Source organism: Panicum hallii, chromosome 6 (assembly GCF_002211085.1).
Source record: "Panicum hallii strain FIL2 chromosome 6, PHallii_v3.1, whole genome shotgun sequence".
In the NCBI taxonomy this organism is placed as follows: Eukaryota; Viridiplantae; Streptophyta; class Magnoliopsida; order Poales; family Poaceae; genus Panicum; species Panicum hallii.
This window is the reverse complement of record NC_038047.1, coordinates 8,772,110-8,789,948: the sequence shown is the minus strand read 5'-3', so window position 1 is coordinate 8,789,948 and position 17,839 is coordinate 8,772,110. Positions and strand designations below refer to the sequence as shown.

General features: G+C 41.3%; 1 protein-coding gene across 1 annotated transcript; it reads left to right on the top strand.

The window, feature by feature from the left end:
• Positions 1-16,319: 16,319 nt before the first annotated feature.
• Positions 16,320-17,839, top strand: LOC112897620 (transcription factor MYB36-like). The gene is made up of 3 exons (XM_025965967.1): positions 16,320-16,541; positions 16,676-16,805; positions 16,897-17,839. The coding sequence occupies exons 1-3, from the start codon at positions 16,406-16,408 to the stop codon at positions 17,570-17,572; spliced, it is 942 nt and encodes a 313-aa protein (XP_025821752.1). The 5' UTR covers positions 16,320-16,405; the 3' UTR covers positions 17,573-17,839.

The window sequence follows — 17,839 nt, the reverse complement described above, 5'->3', positions numbered from 1 at the left end:
GCACAAGTGATGCATCTCTTATCTTGGAGAATAAATCTTTGAAGAAGGAAATTGATTGTTTGTCCAAGGATCTAGCTAAATGGTTTGGTAGCCATGCCAAATTCAACCATTGTTGGACAAGTCAAAAATTCACTCTTAACCGCAATGGTATTGATTATGAGCCCAAGAAAGGGAAATCGGTTTTCATCACTAAGAAAACCATCTTTGAGAAATCTCAAGTCAAATATAATGAGAAACACAAAATGAAGACTTGCTTTATTTGCAAGAAGAAGGTGGAAGTCCATCACATGTGCAAAAACAAGAAGACCATATCCTTTGATGCATCCTATGTTCTTAGAAAGAATGGTAATGGGAACGTTTTTGCTAAATTTGTTGGTCTACCTATTAGTGAAACTAAAATAAAATCAATTTGGGTGCCCAAAACTTTGGTAACTAACATTCAAGGACCCAAGCAAGTTTGGATACCTAAACAAAAGTAATTCACCTTTGTAGGTGGATTATAAAGCTGGTGGAAGATATTGGGTGATTGATAGTGGTTGCACAAACCACATGACCGGTGACAAAAAAATGTTCTCTTTATATTGACTATGGTATTTCCGGTTTTGACAACATCACCTTTGGAGATAATAGCAAGGGAGAGGTAAAAGGTTTGGGTAACATAGCTCTCTCTAATGATTTCTCTCTTTCTAATGTGTTACTTGTTGATTCTCTTAATTTCAACTTACTTTCAATTGCTCAACTATGTGATAATGGATATAGATGTTCTTTTACTAGAAATGAATTTGAAGTTACTTCTCTAGATGGTAAAAACCAACATCTTTAAAGGTTTTAGGCATGAAAGCTTATATCTTATTGATTTTGCTTCTAAGAAAGCTAGCCTAACCACATGTTTGTTTTCTAAGTCATCTATGGGTTGGTTATGGCATAGAAGACTTGGACATGTTGGCATGAAACAATTAAATAGGCTTATCAAGCATGATCTTGTTGTTGGTTTGAAAAATGTCAAGTTTGATAAGGATAAATTGTGTAGCGCTTGTCAAGCCGGCAAACAAGTCTCAAATTCACATCCATCCAAGACTAGCATGTCAACCACAAGACCTCTTAAGTTGCTTCATATGGACTTATTTCGACCTACTACTTATAGAAGCATTGGTGAAAATAGTTATTGTCTTGTGGTAGTGGATGACTATTCTAGATATACATGGGTATTATTTCTTCATGAAAAGGCCGATGTTAGTGATATTTTCAAGAGATTTGTCACAAGGGCGGAAAATGAATTTGAGAACAAATTGAACAAAGTGAGAAGTGACAATGGAAGTGAATTTAAGAATTCAAGAATTGAAAACTTCTGTGATGAGAAGGGTATTAAACATGAATTTTCAACCACATATACACCGGAGAAAAATGGATTGGTTGAGAGGAAAAACAGGACTCTAATTGATATGGCAAGATCAATGCTCTCGGAATATGATGTATCTCATTCTTTTTGGGCTGAGGCAATCAATACCGCTTGTCATGCTTCAAATAGACTCTATTGTCATAGGTTCTTCAACAAGACTCTCTATGAGCTTCTTATTGGAAGAAAACCCAATATTTCTTATTTTCGGGTTTTCGGTTGCAAGTGTTACATATTAAGGAAAGGTATCCGATTATCTAAATTTCAAGACAAGTGTGATGAAGGATTTCTACTTGGATACTCATCTTGTAGCAAAGCTTATAGAGTAGATAACAAGACCAAGGGTATTGTTGAATAAGCTTATGATATTGAGTTTGATGAGACAAATGGTTCTCAAGATGAAAAAGATAATCTTGAAGACATTAGAGATGAAGGCTTGGCAAATGCCATGAAGACCATGTCAACTGGAGACATTAGACCAAGACAAGAAGAAGATGAAGACGTTGGTCCATCGTACTCTCTAAGGGGGATCCACCCTCTTCAACTAATAATAATGATCAAGACCAACCTTCTAATGATATCATTCAAGAGAATGTTCCTCAAGATGACACTCAACTATTGTCACCATCTCCTCCCTCTTCATCAACCCAAGAACCAAGTGCACAGCCTAGGATTCATCATAATGTTGCAAAAGATCACCCCATTGATCAAATTATGGGTGATATTAGTAAGGGTGTTCAAACTCGATCTCGCATTGCTTCCTTTTGTCAACATTATTCTTTGGTTTCTTCTATTGAACCTAACCGTATAGATGAAGCATTACAAGATCCGGATTGGGTGAATGCTATGCATGAAGAACTAAATAACTTTACCCGCAATAAGGTCTGGGACTTGGTTGAGAGGCCCAAGAATTACAATGTTATCGGTACCAAATGGGTCTTTCGTAACAAGCAAAATGACGATGGAATTGTTGTAACAAGGTAAGACTAGTGGCTCAAGGCTACACTCAAGTCGAAGGTTTGGATTTCGGTAAAACTTTTACTCCCGTAGCTAGATTAGAAGCTATTAGAATCTTACTTACTTATGCTTGTTCTCATAACATTAAACTATATCAAATGGATGTCAAAAGTGCTTTCTTAAATGGTAAAATAAATGAACTAGTTTTTGTAGAACAACCTCCCGGTTTTGAGGATTCTATGAAGCTGAACCATGTGTTTAAACTTTCTAAGGCTCTCTATGGGTTGAAACAAGCACCTCGTGCTTGGTATGAGAGGCTTAGAGATTTTCTCACTTCTAGAGGCTTCAAAATTGGGAAAGTTGATACAACCTTATTTACTAAGAAGATTGGTCATGATATCTTTATTTGTCAAATATATGTTGATGACATTATCTTTGTTTCTACTAATGAAAGTTTTTGTGAAGAATTTGGAAAGAAGATGTCTAGGGAGTTTGAAATGTCAATGATTGGTGAATTGAGCTTCTTCCTTGGTCTTCAAATCAAGCAATTGAAAGAAGGCACATTTGTTTGCCAATCTAAATATGTTAAGGATATATTGAAGAAATTTGGTATGGAAGAGGCTAAACCAATTAAAACACCTAGGCAACGAATGGTCATCTTGATCTTGATGAGGGAGGTAAACCGGTAGATCTCAAACTCTATAGATCAATAATTGGTAGTTTGCTTTACCTTACCGCATCTAGGCCCGACATTATGTTTACTATTTGCATGTATGCACAGTTTCAAGCCGCACCTAAAGAATGTCACTTGACAGCCGTAAAGCGAATTATGAGATACTTGAAGTATACTCCAAATATTGGTCTTTGGTATCCGAAGGGAGCTCAATTTGAATTGGTTGGTTATTCGGATTCCGATTATGCCGGTTGCAAGATTGATAGAAAGAGCACTTCTGGTGGATGCCAACTTCTTGGTTGTTCTCTTGTTTCATGGTCTTCTAAGAAATAAAACTCCGTAGCTCTTTCTACCGCCGAAGCGGAATATATTTCGGCGGGGAGCTGCTGCGCTCAATTATTATGGATGAAACAAACTCTTCTTGACTATGGCATTGATTTTAAGTTTATTCTTTTATTATGTGATAATGAAAGTGCTATCAAGATTGCCAACAATCCTGTACAACACTCAAGAATCAAGCATATTGATATTCGGCATCATTTTCTTAGGGATCATGTTAGTAAGGGAGATATCAAGATTGACGGAATTGGCACTAATGATCAATTGGCCGATATCTTTACCAAGCCGTTGGATGAATCACGCTTTTGCAAGCTTCGCAATGAACTCAATGTCATTGACTTTTCTAAGGTGGCTTGAGACATGATACATATTTCACATTCATGCTTTTTACCTTTATGAGTAAACTCATCTTAATGCATTTCATACATGTCCCATATTTCATGCATGAGGTCTCTAAATTCTCAAGTTCAAGCAATCTCCTTCTGGCCAAATCTTCAACAAATTGGTTATTGGATATCATGGATTCATCATGAACTTTGAATTTTGAGGTATTGGAAGATTTTGGATTAACATCAGCAAGTTGGACAAGTAATTTGGACTCTGACTACTCAAACCGGACTGTCCGCCAGTGGTAAACCGGACTGTCCGCAAGATTGGATTTTTCACACAGAAACATTCTTCAAACTGGACTGTCCGCCAGTGGTAAACCGAACTGTCCGCCTGTGGCGGACTGTCCGCGAAACTGGATCTTTTCACACAGAAATTTTCTTCAAACCGGACTATCCGCCTGTAGTTGCCGGACTGTCCGGTCAGGCCGATTTTTGCCCTGTAACCCTAGCGCCGGGCACATAATACCTCCTCACCTCTTCATTTGTTTCCATCCGCCCAAAATAACCTCTCCTCTCTCTTTTCCTCACCTCACACCACAAAATCCCCTCCTCCAAAAGTTGATTTTTGGCCGGATTCACGGACCCTCCGCTTCAATCCCCGGACACTCCGCGATCCCCTCATGTCTTCTCGGTATCCCCTCGTCATGTCCTCTCGGTATTGAATCAAATCCCCTCTATTTCTTCCGGATTTCTCTCTTTTTGCCTAGGGTTTGAGTTGGGGGATCTCTCATTCTATCAAACATTTGGATGTATGCTTTGGGGCACTTGTTAGTTATGTTGAGAGGATCATTTGCTTATGATTTGAAGATTTTCTCACGGTTAAATTTAGAGATCGGGATAAGTGATTTAAAGAACCCTATATGGTGAATCATAGGGTTATGGCTGCTCATATTTGTTATCTATGGTCTCTAATTTGTGAAAACTCATTTTGTGACTGTAGTGGAAGGGTCAAGAAAAGTGCAACAAAAATGGACAATGCTCCCAAGAGGCAATGCGTTCATGATCCTTCTTCTTCTTCCGAGTCTGAGGATGAGGAATATGTTCCTCCTAGCAATACTCCTGTGGATGATCCTATTAAAGACTATGAAGATGAGGGTGAGGATGATGTCCTGATCAATGAGAAAGCTAACACTGCCCCTAGAGTTTGGACTGCTGCAGCTTATTCATCGGAAAGACGTCCGTATCAATATGGTCTTGAGCGAAACACTAACAATCTTTATTTTCATACAAAAGTGCAAGAAGAGGCATTCTTTGGTCATCTTGTGAACAAGACAGTCTTTGCACATCAGACCATTGATCTTAATTATATGTCTTCTCAGCCAGTCATGGGTGACTTGATCCCTATGCTTCAACACATTGGATTAAGAGAGTTTCTTACTCACAGGTATGATTGGAACAATACCATCATCCGACAGTTCTATGCCACAGTTGAACTTGATTTTGCAAATAAGCAAATTGAGTGGATGACTGGGAAGATCAAGTATGAAGCTTCTTTTGCTGATTTCGCCAGAGCCATCAAAATCAACTATCAGTTCACCATAGGTCCTGACATTTTCAGCCTACAAGATGATCCTGAAATGAGAGATGATGACATTACAAGCTACTATGAGCCAAATAGAACAGGAATTGACCGTCTCTATGGGCGCATCACAGGTCTTAAGCATTGGCCTGCAGTCTTGAACAAAATTTCTAGGTGCACACTTGTTCCTAAGAGCGGATATCGAGAAAACTTTCTTAGATATTCAAGAAACTTTGTAGATCATGTGCTCAGGGGTGAGAAGATGGATGTTGTGAGGACAATCATACATCAAATTCAACATAAGAAGAAAAATCTTGAGTTCAACATCTACTTTGCTCCCTATATCATGTCTTTCATTATTCAGGAGACAAATTATGATGGTCCAAGGCCAGAAAAGCACACACCCTACAAACCATTCTCTAATCTCACTCCCATCAATGAGGTTGATGATCCACATGCCCCATTTAATCCTAATGCTGGTCAAGAAGCTACTGCTCAAGAAGCTACTCAAGACGTGCCTCCTCCTCCTCAACCTGGTCAGCAATTTTGGGAGCCTCCTGCAGGGTACTTTGATTCTTACTTCACTACTCTCCAAAACAATATCAATGCTAGTTTCTCTTCTCATTTTGAGAGTTATGGGGAGCAAGTTTATCAAAGGCTTAACACTATGGAGCAAAACTTTTATGGCTATGTGGACAATCGCCTGAATACTTTTGACCAACACATTCACGACACTATGTATAACCCAATCATGACTAGACTTGAGCAGGTGCACACTGGGTTACACACTGACATTGAGGATCTTGATGCTCGGTTTGGTGATATGAATGTGAGTGGCAGTCACAGTGGACCTCATGATGGTTCTTCCTCTAGTTACTCCGATATTGAGGCTCGGCAGCAGCACATTGAAGAAGAGATTCACAACATCAATGCAAGTCTCACGGGTTTCTCAGATCATTTCTATTCCATATTCCTGGCTCCGACTCCTCCGCCATCATTCTATCCTTTTCATCCATATTTTCCTCCACCGCCTCCACCACAAGACGATTGATTTGGCTAAATTGGCGAAGGCCTCTCTTTTTGGTATTTTATGCCAAAGGGGGAGAAGAAGAGAAAGGAGTGGATGGTCTTAGGGGAGCTTGCTCTTGGTGAAGATGACGACCCTCTTTCCCCTCTTGCATTTGCATGCATGAACTATTTGCTATTTGGGCTTGTAATACTTATGTGTGTGCTTGAACCTCTTTAAAATCGGTTGTGATGAACTAGTTGTGCTTACTATTTATTTACTTATCTATCTTTGGATGTGGTTGATGAGGCTAACAAATTTTGCATATTGGATATGTATATTCTCTTGCCTCGCTTCCATTTTGTAGGGAAAATTCCGCCAAAATTTTTATATCAAGACATATGTGTCGAATTCAATAAAAATTATATGCACATATGTAGGGGGAGCTTTTCTTCTACTCTTAGAATTTTGAAGAAGTCTTACTCTATCTTACAATACTCAAATTGAATATGAGTAAGTCTTTCAAAATTCTTTCTCAAGTCTATCTAATACCTAGTGTATGAAATAGACTTGAAAAACTCAATTATATCACTCCTTTGTTTAGTTGTCATCAATTACCAAAAAGGGGGGAGATTGAAAGCATCTAGGCTCCTAAATTGTGTTTTGGTAATTAATGACAACTATAAGTGGACTTACTGCTTCATTGAGGTTTATGAGAGTAGGATGGTCCATAGATAAATAGTTGAAAAGAAGAAAATAGCACAACGATCTAAGAAGAGACTCAAAATGGACAGCTCAAGGCAAAGGTATAACATATGGATTTTATTTTTGCCGGTTCAAAGAAGAGTAGAGAATAACTCGACCGGGTTTTAGGCTAAATAGCTGTACTATTAAGAGGGGTCGATGTTTGTTTGCTCAGAAATTTGCTAAGTGCCTTATGATCGAGTCTTTGCATTGCATACCTTGAGAAACATGGCACATGAGAGAAAAGAGGCACACATAACGAGATCTCCTGCACTTCACGCCTGAACCGGACAGTCCGGCTCATTAGTCCGGACAGTCCGGCACTACCGAACAGTCCGGTTGCTTACAGCGGACAGTCCGGTTTGTCTCCAGCATCTGAGACAGAAAGTTTTGTCCAACCGGACTGTCCGGTCCTGTATGGCGGACTGTCCGGTTAGGCTATAACAGCTAGTTCTGACCATGCCGTTTTTGCAACAGTTGACCGTTGGAGAAGCTGGCGGACTGTCCGCCTGTAGCTGGCGGACTGTCCGCAAATATCGCAGAAAACCCACCAACTCCTCCTAACGGCTAGTTTGTGTTGGTAGGCTATATATACTCACCCCTTGACTGCATGAGAGCTCTCTTGGCACTTGAGAAAGTCACTAGAACATTCTTAAGCTCTCATTCACTCATCTCTCACTCACCATTGCTTAGTGATTGCATTCTTGTGAGTTAGAGAGTGTTTAGTGCATTGCATCAAAGAGGTTGATCATTGAGGCACTAGTGGGATTCCAAGCAAGCGTCGTTGGCTTGTTACTCTTGGAGGTTGCCGCCTCCTAGACGGTTTGGAGATCGTGTGGGCCACCGAGCACTTAAAAGGAGATTGTGAAGGTGCCGTGGCCAAGTTTGTGAGAGGTTGAGCTCGCCTCGCCGGAGCGGTGAAGAGCATCCTAGTGGAACCGAGGTTTGGAGAGGTTCTTTGATCGATTGACTCAAAGACTAAGTGAAGACTTGGTAGAGGAGCAATCGAGTTCATTGAATGCACCTCAACGTGGATTAGGGGTGACCGGCAAGTCATCGACACCACGGAATAAATTCTTGTGTCTTGAGTATTGGTTCTTACCTTGCAATTCTTTACCGCATCTACTCTTATGCAAGTTTACATTCCTAAATTCTAGTTTTGCTTGATCACCCTAGGTTGCAAACCCAACTTAGCTCAACTTAGGCTAGAAATTTAATTCTCTTGTTGTACTAATTAAATTTCCCCTAAGTGCTTTATTTTTAGTTAAAACCGTCTATTCACCCCCCTCTACCCGGTGTCCTTGATCCTGCACCCTACTTTGAGAAACAAATTGTGCAAAAACTTAAAACTTTATATAGCGAAGTAGGAGTACTTGTTTTTTGAGGTAACAGGAGGGGTGCACGCCCCCTACTAGTTATGTATATTAAAAAGAGAACGAGTTTACAGGAAAAGAAAAAAGAAACTAGTTACAAGCAAGATTCGAGCCATTGAACTATTCCTGGAAAATACTTTGGTTTGGCCCGATGGATAACCATGCCAAACTCCTTGAAAAATCCTTTTGCTCCATCAACCGAGAAAGCTTCATTCTTGAAAATGAGGTTGTTTCTTGATGTCCAAATACTCCAAGATAATAAAATAATTATCTCCATGAAGAATGGCTGTGAAGTTTGCTGTCAAAGTGATTGTAGAGCATCGAACGCCCCCAGTTAATCATTTACAAGTAAGCCAATTGCATTCCAGCAGAATTGAGCAATAGGGCAGGTCCACTGTCTCATCGTCTTGACAGGAACAAAAAAACACAACTGTAGTCATCCAAATGCATTGTTCTTCACCTTAACATTCCCTGAACATTAATCCTATCTTTCAGAATCAACCAGAAGAATATTTTGTGTTCAAGCTGACAACAAGACTTCCATAACCATTTGAAAGATGGGTGAATCTCCCTGTGACCTTTCATTGTCTGATATGCTCGTTGTGAATTGTAAATGCTTCCTCCCCAAATATACACCCAAATGTCATTCTCCTGATGCAGATTACAATTATCTATATTGTCCAAGAGAGCTTCCAACTGCCATGATGCTTCTGCTGAAATAGGGAGTTGTAACAAGTCATCTAAATCATCAATGTTTGTTGCATCTTGTAAAGTAATTTCCTTACATTTCACAAAAGAATATAGTTCAGGGTAGGCCCGTTTCGGCACACAATCTCCCCATAGATCCTCCCAAAAATTAATGGTAGCCCCACTTTGTGGTATAGGCGAAGCTATGCCTTTGTACTGTCTTATGAGCTGAATAATATCTCGCCACCAAAAGGATCTCTTCTTTGCCTTAACTGGGAGAGCATAATAGGAGCTCCAGATCAACTGGACCAGGGCAGGTTAGCCTTGTTAAAGAACTTGTGTAGATTTTTCAGCAAGAGTGCATCATTTTGCACATATAAATCCATAACCCCCAAGCTCACTTCAGTTTTGGGCAGACAAACCAAATGCCATGCTGCTTTTGGTGGTTTTCTATCGGTCAGATCAGCACCTCTCCAAAGCAGGTGTTTTCTATATTTATCCAGTTGTTTGATGACTGTTTTATGAACCTTGAGTAAGCCCATCAGAAAAGTCGGATAAGATGAAAGCACTGAATTTACAAGGATCAGCTTCCCTCCTTGTGAGAGCATATGGGCGGTGACTAGGAGCCTCTTCTCACATTTCTTCACCAGAGGCATGAGATCAAAAACTGAAGGTTTTTTCAAACCAAGAGGCATGCCTAAATAAGTAAACGGCAGGCTACCAATCGAGCACCCAAACAAGGAGGCTCGGGATGTAGCTTTCTCTTCACCTGTATTGATAGGTACTAACACAGATTTACTGTAGTTCACTTTAAGACCAGAATCATGTGCAAAATCACTAAGAATATTTTTCAGCATGTTTAGCTGCTCTGGAGGGCTTTCCAAGAAGAGCAACGTATCATCAGCATATTGAATGATAGGAAAAGAGCTCAGGACATTACTTGACATTGGTAGGGTTAACAGACCATCAGCTGTTGCTTTATTTAGACGAGTCTGTAAAAAGTCTGCTGCCAGAACAAAGAGGAGTGGAGAAAGGGATCACCTTGCCTTACTCCACGTCGACAGTGAAAAACCTTGCCAGGAACTCCATTAAGAAGAATGCAGAAGTACCAGAGGAAAAGATCATCCCCATCCATTGCAACCATTTATCACCAAATCCTTTATGTCTCATAATTTGCAGCATGAATTCATGTTCCATTTTGTCAAAAGTTTCATCAAAATCTAGTTTCAAGATAACCAACTCTTTTCTTGATTTATGGCAGAGATGAAGGAACTCAAGAGACCAGGCTAAACAATCTTGAATTGACCTGCTTTTAATGAAACCATACTGATTAATGTGGATGAGCTCCATGATCTTACCTTGCAGTCTGTTTGTAAAGTTTAGTTATTATTTTGATTGTACAATTCAACGGAGAAATTGGTCTGAAGTCCAAAACTGTTGTTGGACACTCATTCTTTGGTATAAGAGTGATATAAGAGCCATTAATGCTTTGTACCAGCAAGTTTCCATTGTAAAATTCTTCCAGGAGCTTATAGAAATCAGAGCGAATGATATGCCAACATTTCTTGATGAAGTATGTATTGAAACCATCCGGGCCAGGGGATTTGTCTGATGGTAAATTTCTGATTACATCATCTATCTCTTCTTTAGTAAAAGGTGCTTCTAATGAAGAAAGATCATGGTGAAGTTTTAAGAGACTACCAAGATCAGCTTGAATGCCAGCATACTCAGATTTGCCCAATCTCTCTTTGTATGATTCCCAAAGCAGATTTGCCTTACTCTGATGATCAAAAACAGTGGAACCTTGTCCATCCTCAAGTGAAGTAATAGCATTTTTAGTAAATCTGATAGTAGCATTGGCCTGGAAAAACTTGGTGTTACCATCCCCAAACTTGACCCATTTAATAGTTCCTCTCTACTTCCAATAAATCTTTTGTTTGATTCAGCAAAGAAATAAGTTGTTTGCTCAAAACATCTCTAAAATTCCATTCCTCCAAGGACAGATCCCTGAATTCCTCTAAGTTATCAAGGAAATCGATGGCTGGTTTGATTCTTGCAATTGTGGATGACAAAGAAGAAATATTTTCTCTCCAGGCCTCCTTAAATTTTTAAATTTGTTGTGAGGATATTGGTTGCATCCACATGAGGGACAGGGAGAGACCATCCATGCTGAACCACATCCAAAAACCTATCATGCTCCAACCAGTAGTTCTCAAAACGAAATTTGTTGGCTTTTGGGATATGTGTTTCAATAGACACCACACATGGGACATGACAGAAGTTTCCATTGTCAGGGTGTGAGCTAAGGTCTGAGGATAAGATGTGGTCCAAGATACTGGAAGTAGGAGTACTTGTTGCCACGAAATGTGCAGAACAGCTGCCAACGTTTTGTGTAGTGGTACTATGTTTTCCTCCAAATAGCAAGAATTCAAATTAGTTAAAGAAATCAGTCCGGAGTAATCCAGGATTATGTCATGGTCTATCGACGGGAGCAAGTTCAAATAATGAAGAAGAAAACACTAGTTAGAAGGCGTGGAAATAATCGTAGGATAAAATTAAGTAACTGCACTAAGATACTAAAGTTATTAAAAGTTACTTGACGAACCAACAAGACCAATACAAGATTATATTTACTCTTCCTGAGATCCTTGAACAATGAGGAAATTCGTGAAGAGCCCCATATGCACACTATCCTTTTGCTGGGAGTAAAAGCCTAAAATGCATGCGAGTAGATGTGCTTCATCGGTCCATTCTTGCAAAGCATAGTTGGGAGCAAAACTCAAGAAGAACGGATAGAAGAGCATGAACAGGGTGCAAAAAGTGGATGATCTTACTGGTCTATATACATACTCGGTGCAACAGGCATTCACCAACACAGACAGTTTGTAGGTTAACACCCTGGGTATAGGATAGGAACATCGTTAACTCTGTTGTGCTGTTCCATTCTCCATTCTGCAGCTGCAATGGCGCTAAGAAAGAAATACACAAAACCATTTTTTTCTCAAACACGCAGGAGAGCTATGTATCAATATATTAAGAAGAGAAGGGTGTAAAGAAGCCCAAAGTTGCATCACAGGTTTTTGTTTTGGGCAAAACTTGTACGTAAAAAACAAGTAACATGAAGGCAGAAAGGTGACAACGCAGGACTGACGATAGCAGGGAGCCTCACCCCATAAGTGCAAACAATCTTTCTAGGGCTGTATCCGGATATCACTAAACCTCTCATACAAATCAGATATGTACAGTGCTTATTTACTTGTTCCCAAAGACCAAGTAACCTGTAATTTTCTCACTTCCTGTACCAGTTTTAAAAAAATTAGCACTCACTTCATAAAATTTAAATCGCCTTTTCAATAATTTAGAATTACATTCTGAAAACTGAAACTGTCTCTTGCAACTACTTTGTTCTTGCCAAGAATATGCAAAACAGCTGTCAATGCTTTGTGCAGTGGTACTATTTTTTTTCCTCCCCAATGGCATCAAATTAGTTAAGAAGCTCAGTCAGAACAAATCCAGGATTACGTCATGGTCTATCCATGGGTGCAAGTACAATTACTTTTCTGTCACCCATGACTAAAGAATGAAGAAGAAACACTAGTCAAAAGGCGTGGAAATAATTAATCTACATAATATTCTTCATAGGACAAAAATATGAGTTAATTGAACTGAGATATGAAAGGTCATGAAGTTTACTTGATCACCAGTTCACTACCAAGACCACTACAAAGCTTTATTTATCTTACTCCTGAGATCCCTGAATAATATGGTCAACTCACCTTATCCAAAGAATCCTTAAACAATAAGCAGCACTGCATTACTTAATTTCACTGATCATGAGACTTGTGAAGGTCTAATGCCCTTATTTTGTAAGTTGTTTAGGTGAGTCTACTCCATGGTGTCAGATCATACAGCCAGCTTCTGCTTGGAGGCACCTGGCAGACTTGTGATGCTCCATGCCTTGCTACTAACATATCTGTTCTTTTGAGCTAGCACAATAGCAACTTGGCCATGCAATCTTTTTTAATTTTTTCCTAAACATGGATTTTCAATGGGATGTACCACTAATTGCCACCTTTCTGTCTAACCTTTTGATATTTTTGTATAGGGCACAGTTTGCTTAGTGATGCTACTTCTTTTAGGACAGCAGGCATCTTGGACATACATCTCACTCTTATCCTGTGCAAGAGCAACTAACACCACTGAGATGTATGCAAGCTGCATTATGTTCCTGATGGTAGTAACTAGTAAACATGCATCTACTCCAGTGTGTAGCACTCTGTTACATCTTGATCTTCATTGTTTCTGCTTAATCATTTGACCAAGATATACAGACCGGTATACTATATGCATCGTGGACATTGAAGGAAGCTGCAACAACTTCTCATCCTGCAAGTCAAAAGTGTACTCGTTCGGTTGTAATTTCCCAGACCTGCTTCGCTCTGACCAAGGAAAGATCCTGACAAGACGGCCGGTATGCAGAACAAGTGTACATGCTTCCAATTAATAAGGCAGCCAGTGCTGGTAGCTCAAACGTTTGAGTATAGATACAGGTACGTGTACTGTCCTTGAGCATACGGAGGGGGAAATGAAGAACCAGAAGACCAGAAAATGTGACTCGTGATCTATTCTCTTGCAGCTGAAACCTTCATAATAAAAACTGGATGGTTGTGGAACTTCTGCACCAAAGATTTTATGATAATTACAAAAAAAAAAGTTATTTTACCGGTGCGCACGAGAATCCAATATCTTGCAAAACTTAAGACTCAGCTTTCCAAAACAAAACTGCTGGTTTGTCTGCATGTTTCCTAAGTAACACTCATGGTTTAGTTGGTTCTACGACTAACAGATCAGCTGGATTGTTCTGGGAGCTGCTTCTTCCCCGTTGATCAATCAGTTCTCTTGCTGCAATGTGCAGCTTATCTATCCAAGTTGTGGTTAATCACAATATTCTAAGAATCAATCTAAAACCAACCACCCCAAGATGCAAGGTCCCTCGTTTTGCAAACAAAAAGTGCAAACAGAAACCGCGAAAGGTCAATGATCTGGTAATATGAAACAAAAAGATGCATGCTCCAAAGACAGCCTACTTGATCCTCATTACCAATCCATATTTAACACCTTCCTTGCCCCGTTTTTCTAACGCTAATTTCAAAATTACTTCATGATTCGTACTGGTTTCCTATGAAATTCTTTGAAATTCATGTTAAACTCCTAAGCACATTTTTAAGATGCCCTTAAGCCGGTCCAGTGTCGTATTCATCCATCCATCAAAACTGTGAGGTTTTAACACAGAATTATTGACACTACAAAAACTGTGAGGTCATACGCGGCTCTGGGATGAACAAGTCTTGAGGGTCAAAACGGATGACACCATGCGTCCAGGATACTGCTGCATTTTCAGTTGCAACTGCCCATGGACTTTTGGCAGGTCAGCCTAGCTAGCGGGTCCCCCAACGTTGGTTTGGTGATGCATCTCCTTCCTTCCCGCATGGTCCACCCTAAGTTAGGGTTCTTGACTTGGGATTCACAGTACAGCCGTAACTGAATGGAAGGACTTGGACTGGTCATCCTGACCGTACGTGTTACCTCTGGTACGCTAGCTGTACGCGGCACCGTAGGGTACGCTTGCTGTCAAAGTACTGGTACTCGAATTATTGGTGATGTTATTCTCTTATTTGAGAGGAACCTCGATGACGTTGTATGGAGACTCGATTTGCTTGTCCAGTACAGCTCGAAATTGTGTATCTGCAGATTATTCAGGTTCAGAATTGACTGACCTTTGAACCTGATGAGGTAGGTGCTTACTGATGGTTACAGGGAATATTTCACCGATTCCATCGAAAACGGTAAATTTTGTTTGGAAAGCCGCTTTCGACCGGAACGAAATGTAATGCATGGTTCAACTTCAACCTTTTAAGGACCTTATAGACTGACCAATAAGCTGGGTTGTTTTAGCTCTGCTTGAGCCCTCTGGTTTCATCATATCCAATGATTAACCCAATGTCAATGTCAGCCATGCTTATCCCATTACAGTGAATCTAACGGATGGATGAAGACAAGAACTAAAATTGCACATTGCATTGCGCTCTTACCCGTTGACACGTTTCATTGATTCAGTAAAGGCGCCATTCTAGACCCTAGATCCTAGCTAAATTTAACTAGAGTACTCATTTAACTATGTTCACAGCAGTTGGCCCAGTTTCAACGTCCAGGTGGTGTACCAGCTTCGTCCTCTACATGGCTCACCAGTCACTACCCTAGTTCTAGCGCAAGCTGATCTCTATGCACAGGTCATCAAGCTATGGTGACTCCAGAGTACTAACTGTTCATCGTGGCTCGTGCACTCCTCATCTATGCTAAGGGCCAGTTTGGCAGAACTCCCAGAGCTGATTCTCTGCTGAATCCAGCAAGAGCTCTGCCAAATATTTTTTCAGAGAGAAGTGATTCTCTGCTGATTCTGTGGAGTCATTCTCTGAAATAAACTAAGAGGCTAGGAGCTGGAAAAAGTAGCTTCTCCTGATTCTGTGAAGTGATTCTCCATCCTGATTTTAAGAGTTTATGCTAGAGAATCAAAGACAATCACCTTCAGCCACAGAATCGCTTCTCTTAGAGAATCAGCTCCCATAGAGAATCAGGATTAGTTGGAGCTCTACCAAACCGGCCCTAAATCCTAATGTATTTGTAAATATAGTGCAATTTGAGAAACAAAGTTGATTCACCTACACTACTGAAAACAGAGTTTGAAGTTCTACTAGCAAGGCAGTAACCAGCCGGTTGCCATCGATTCTGATACGATTTGGGCCATTAAAAAACAACTCAAGATAGTCATGGAACAGTTCTTAAAAAACAAAACACTAACTTGTTCAAATAACATAAATCTAGAATAATATTTTGAAGAAATAATTGCATTCAAGAATATACTTAAGGATATATTCAGCTGAAGTTGTTGGTAACAAAGTGTTGCTGAGACACCAATCCATGTTTCAGAAAGCAGGATGCATGGCACAGAAGTTCAGCAAAACACAGATCATAGCAATACGCCTTTCTGCAGCACAGCAGGGCAATATACTAGTAGCATAGAGTGGCCAGGGAAACAAAAGGCACTCTCCAAAGTACGCCGGAACAAAAGCTTGTGTCAGCATCAAGGTCAAACCATATCCGTACTTTTTTAAGCCCTCTCGCCTGCCCCTATAAATCCTGGGCACATACCACCCCATGACCAAACCAGCAGCTCCTCACGAGCACACCTCCTACCCACAGCACAGGTAGACAGAGAGAAAGAGAGACAAGGTTCAGGAGAGTAGAGAGCACAGAAAGAGAAGATGGGGAGAGCACCCTGCTGCGACAAGGCGACGGTGAAGAAGGGGCCATGGTCGCCGGAGGAGGACGCGATGCTCAAGAACTACATCGAGGAGCATGGCACCGGGGGCAACTGGATTGCGCTGCCACACAAGATAGGTAATGAACCAACTCTTGCTCATCCATCCATCCATGCATGCATTTTTTAGGCATGTCTCATAGTTCCTTTTCAGTTTTCAGTTTGTTTGATTGTGTGTCTTCATGTGACTGATGATTCATGAAAACTACTGCAGGGCTGAAGAGGTGTGGCAAGAGCTGCAGGCTGAGGTGGCTCAACTACCTGAGGCCAAACATCAAGCATGGGGACTTCACCCCAGAGGAGGACAGCATCATCTGCAGCCTCTACATTAGCATAGGGAGCAGGTAGAGACCCAGTTACCCACTCCCTCCCTCTTTACAACAACTAGACTGAACCTCAGCTCCATGCTAACCATTCTGTGCTCAACATGGCCAGGTGGTCAATAATTGCCGCGCAGCTGCCGGGGAGGACTGACAACGATGTCAAGAACTACTGGAACACCAAGCTGAAGAAGAGGCTCCTCGGCCGGCGCAAGGACCGCGACGCGCACCACCGCCAGAGCGCCGCCGCCACCACGAGCGAGACGTCCACCGAGAACATGAACGACGCCGGCGAGCGGGCGCTGAGTGCGTCGGCGATGGAGAGGATCCAGCTCTGCATGCAGCTGCAGGAGCTGCAGAACCCTCTCGGCGCCGCCCACCACAACCCCTTGGTGTGGCCTGGCTGCAGCAGGGCCGCCACCCTGAGCAACAACAGCTTCAACAGCAACAGAAGCACGGTGACACTGGCCGAGCAAGGGCAGTCCATCTCCATGAACGAGCACCTGATGAGTACGCAGCCGGAGGGCGGCGCCGCCATGGACGGCGGCCTCGGCTCGCCGTCGAGCGCGGAGAACTCGAACGTGATCAGCATGGAGGCCGAGCTTGAAGAACTGCTCTACGGCGAGGGGAACCGATCAGGGAAGGCCGGCGCGGTCGACGGCGGCGTGCAGCAAGGGGACGTGGACTGGTGGAGCTACGACCAGGGGAAGTCGCCTGTGGGTTGCTGGGACTTCGCCCCTGAAGCAACGAACGCGGTGTTCCAGGACTACACATCTGTTTATGACATCTGAAGCGTGGAGTGAAGAAGCAGCTGTGAATTTTAAGGTAGAGAGGTGATAGGAGTTGTCTAGAGTTGGCTCTGGATTTGTGACGTCTACATAAATCTTGTAAGGAATTCGTAGTAAGATGTAAGGTATAAAATAAATGCATGTAAAAAATGCCAGGTTCTAAGAAATGCTGCTATGGCATCTTTCTGTCAAAGAAGAGATAAAGGAACCTGCAGTGATGTTGATCGAAGAAAGTTGGCAAAATTGTTTAGGTTGCTTTTATTAGATAAA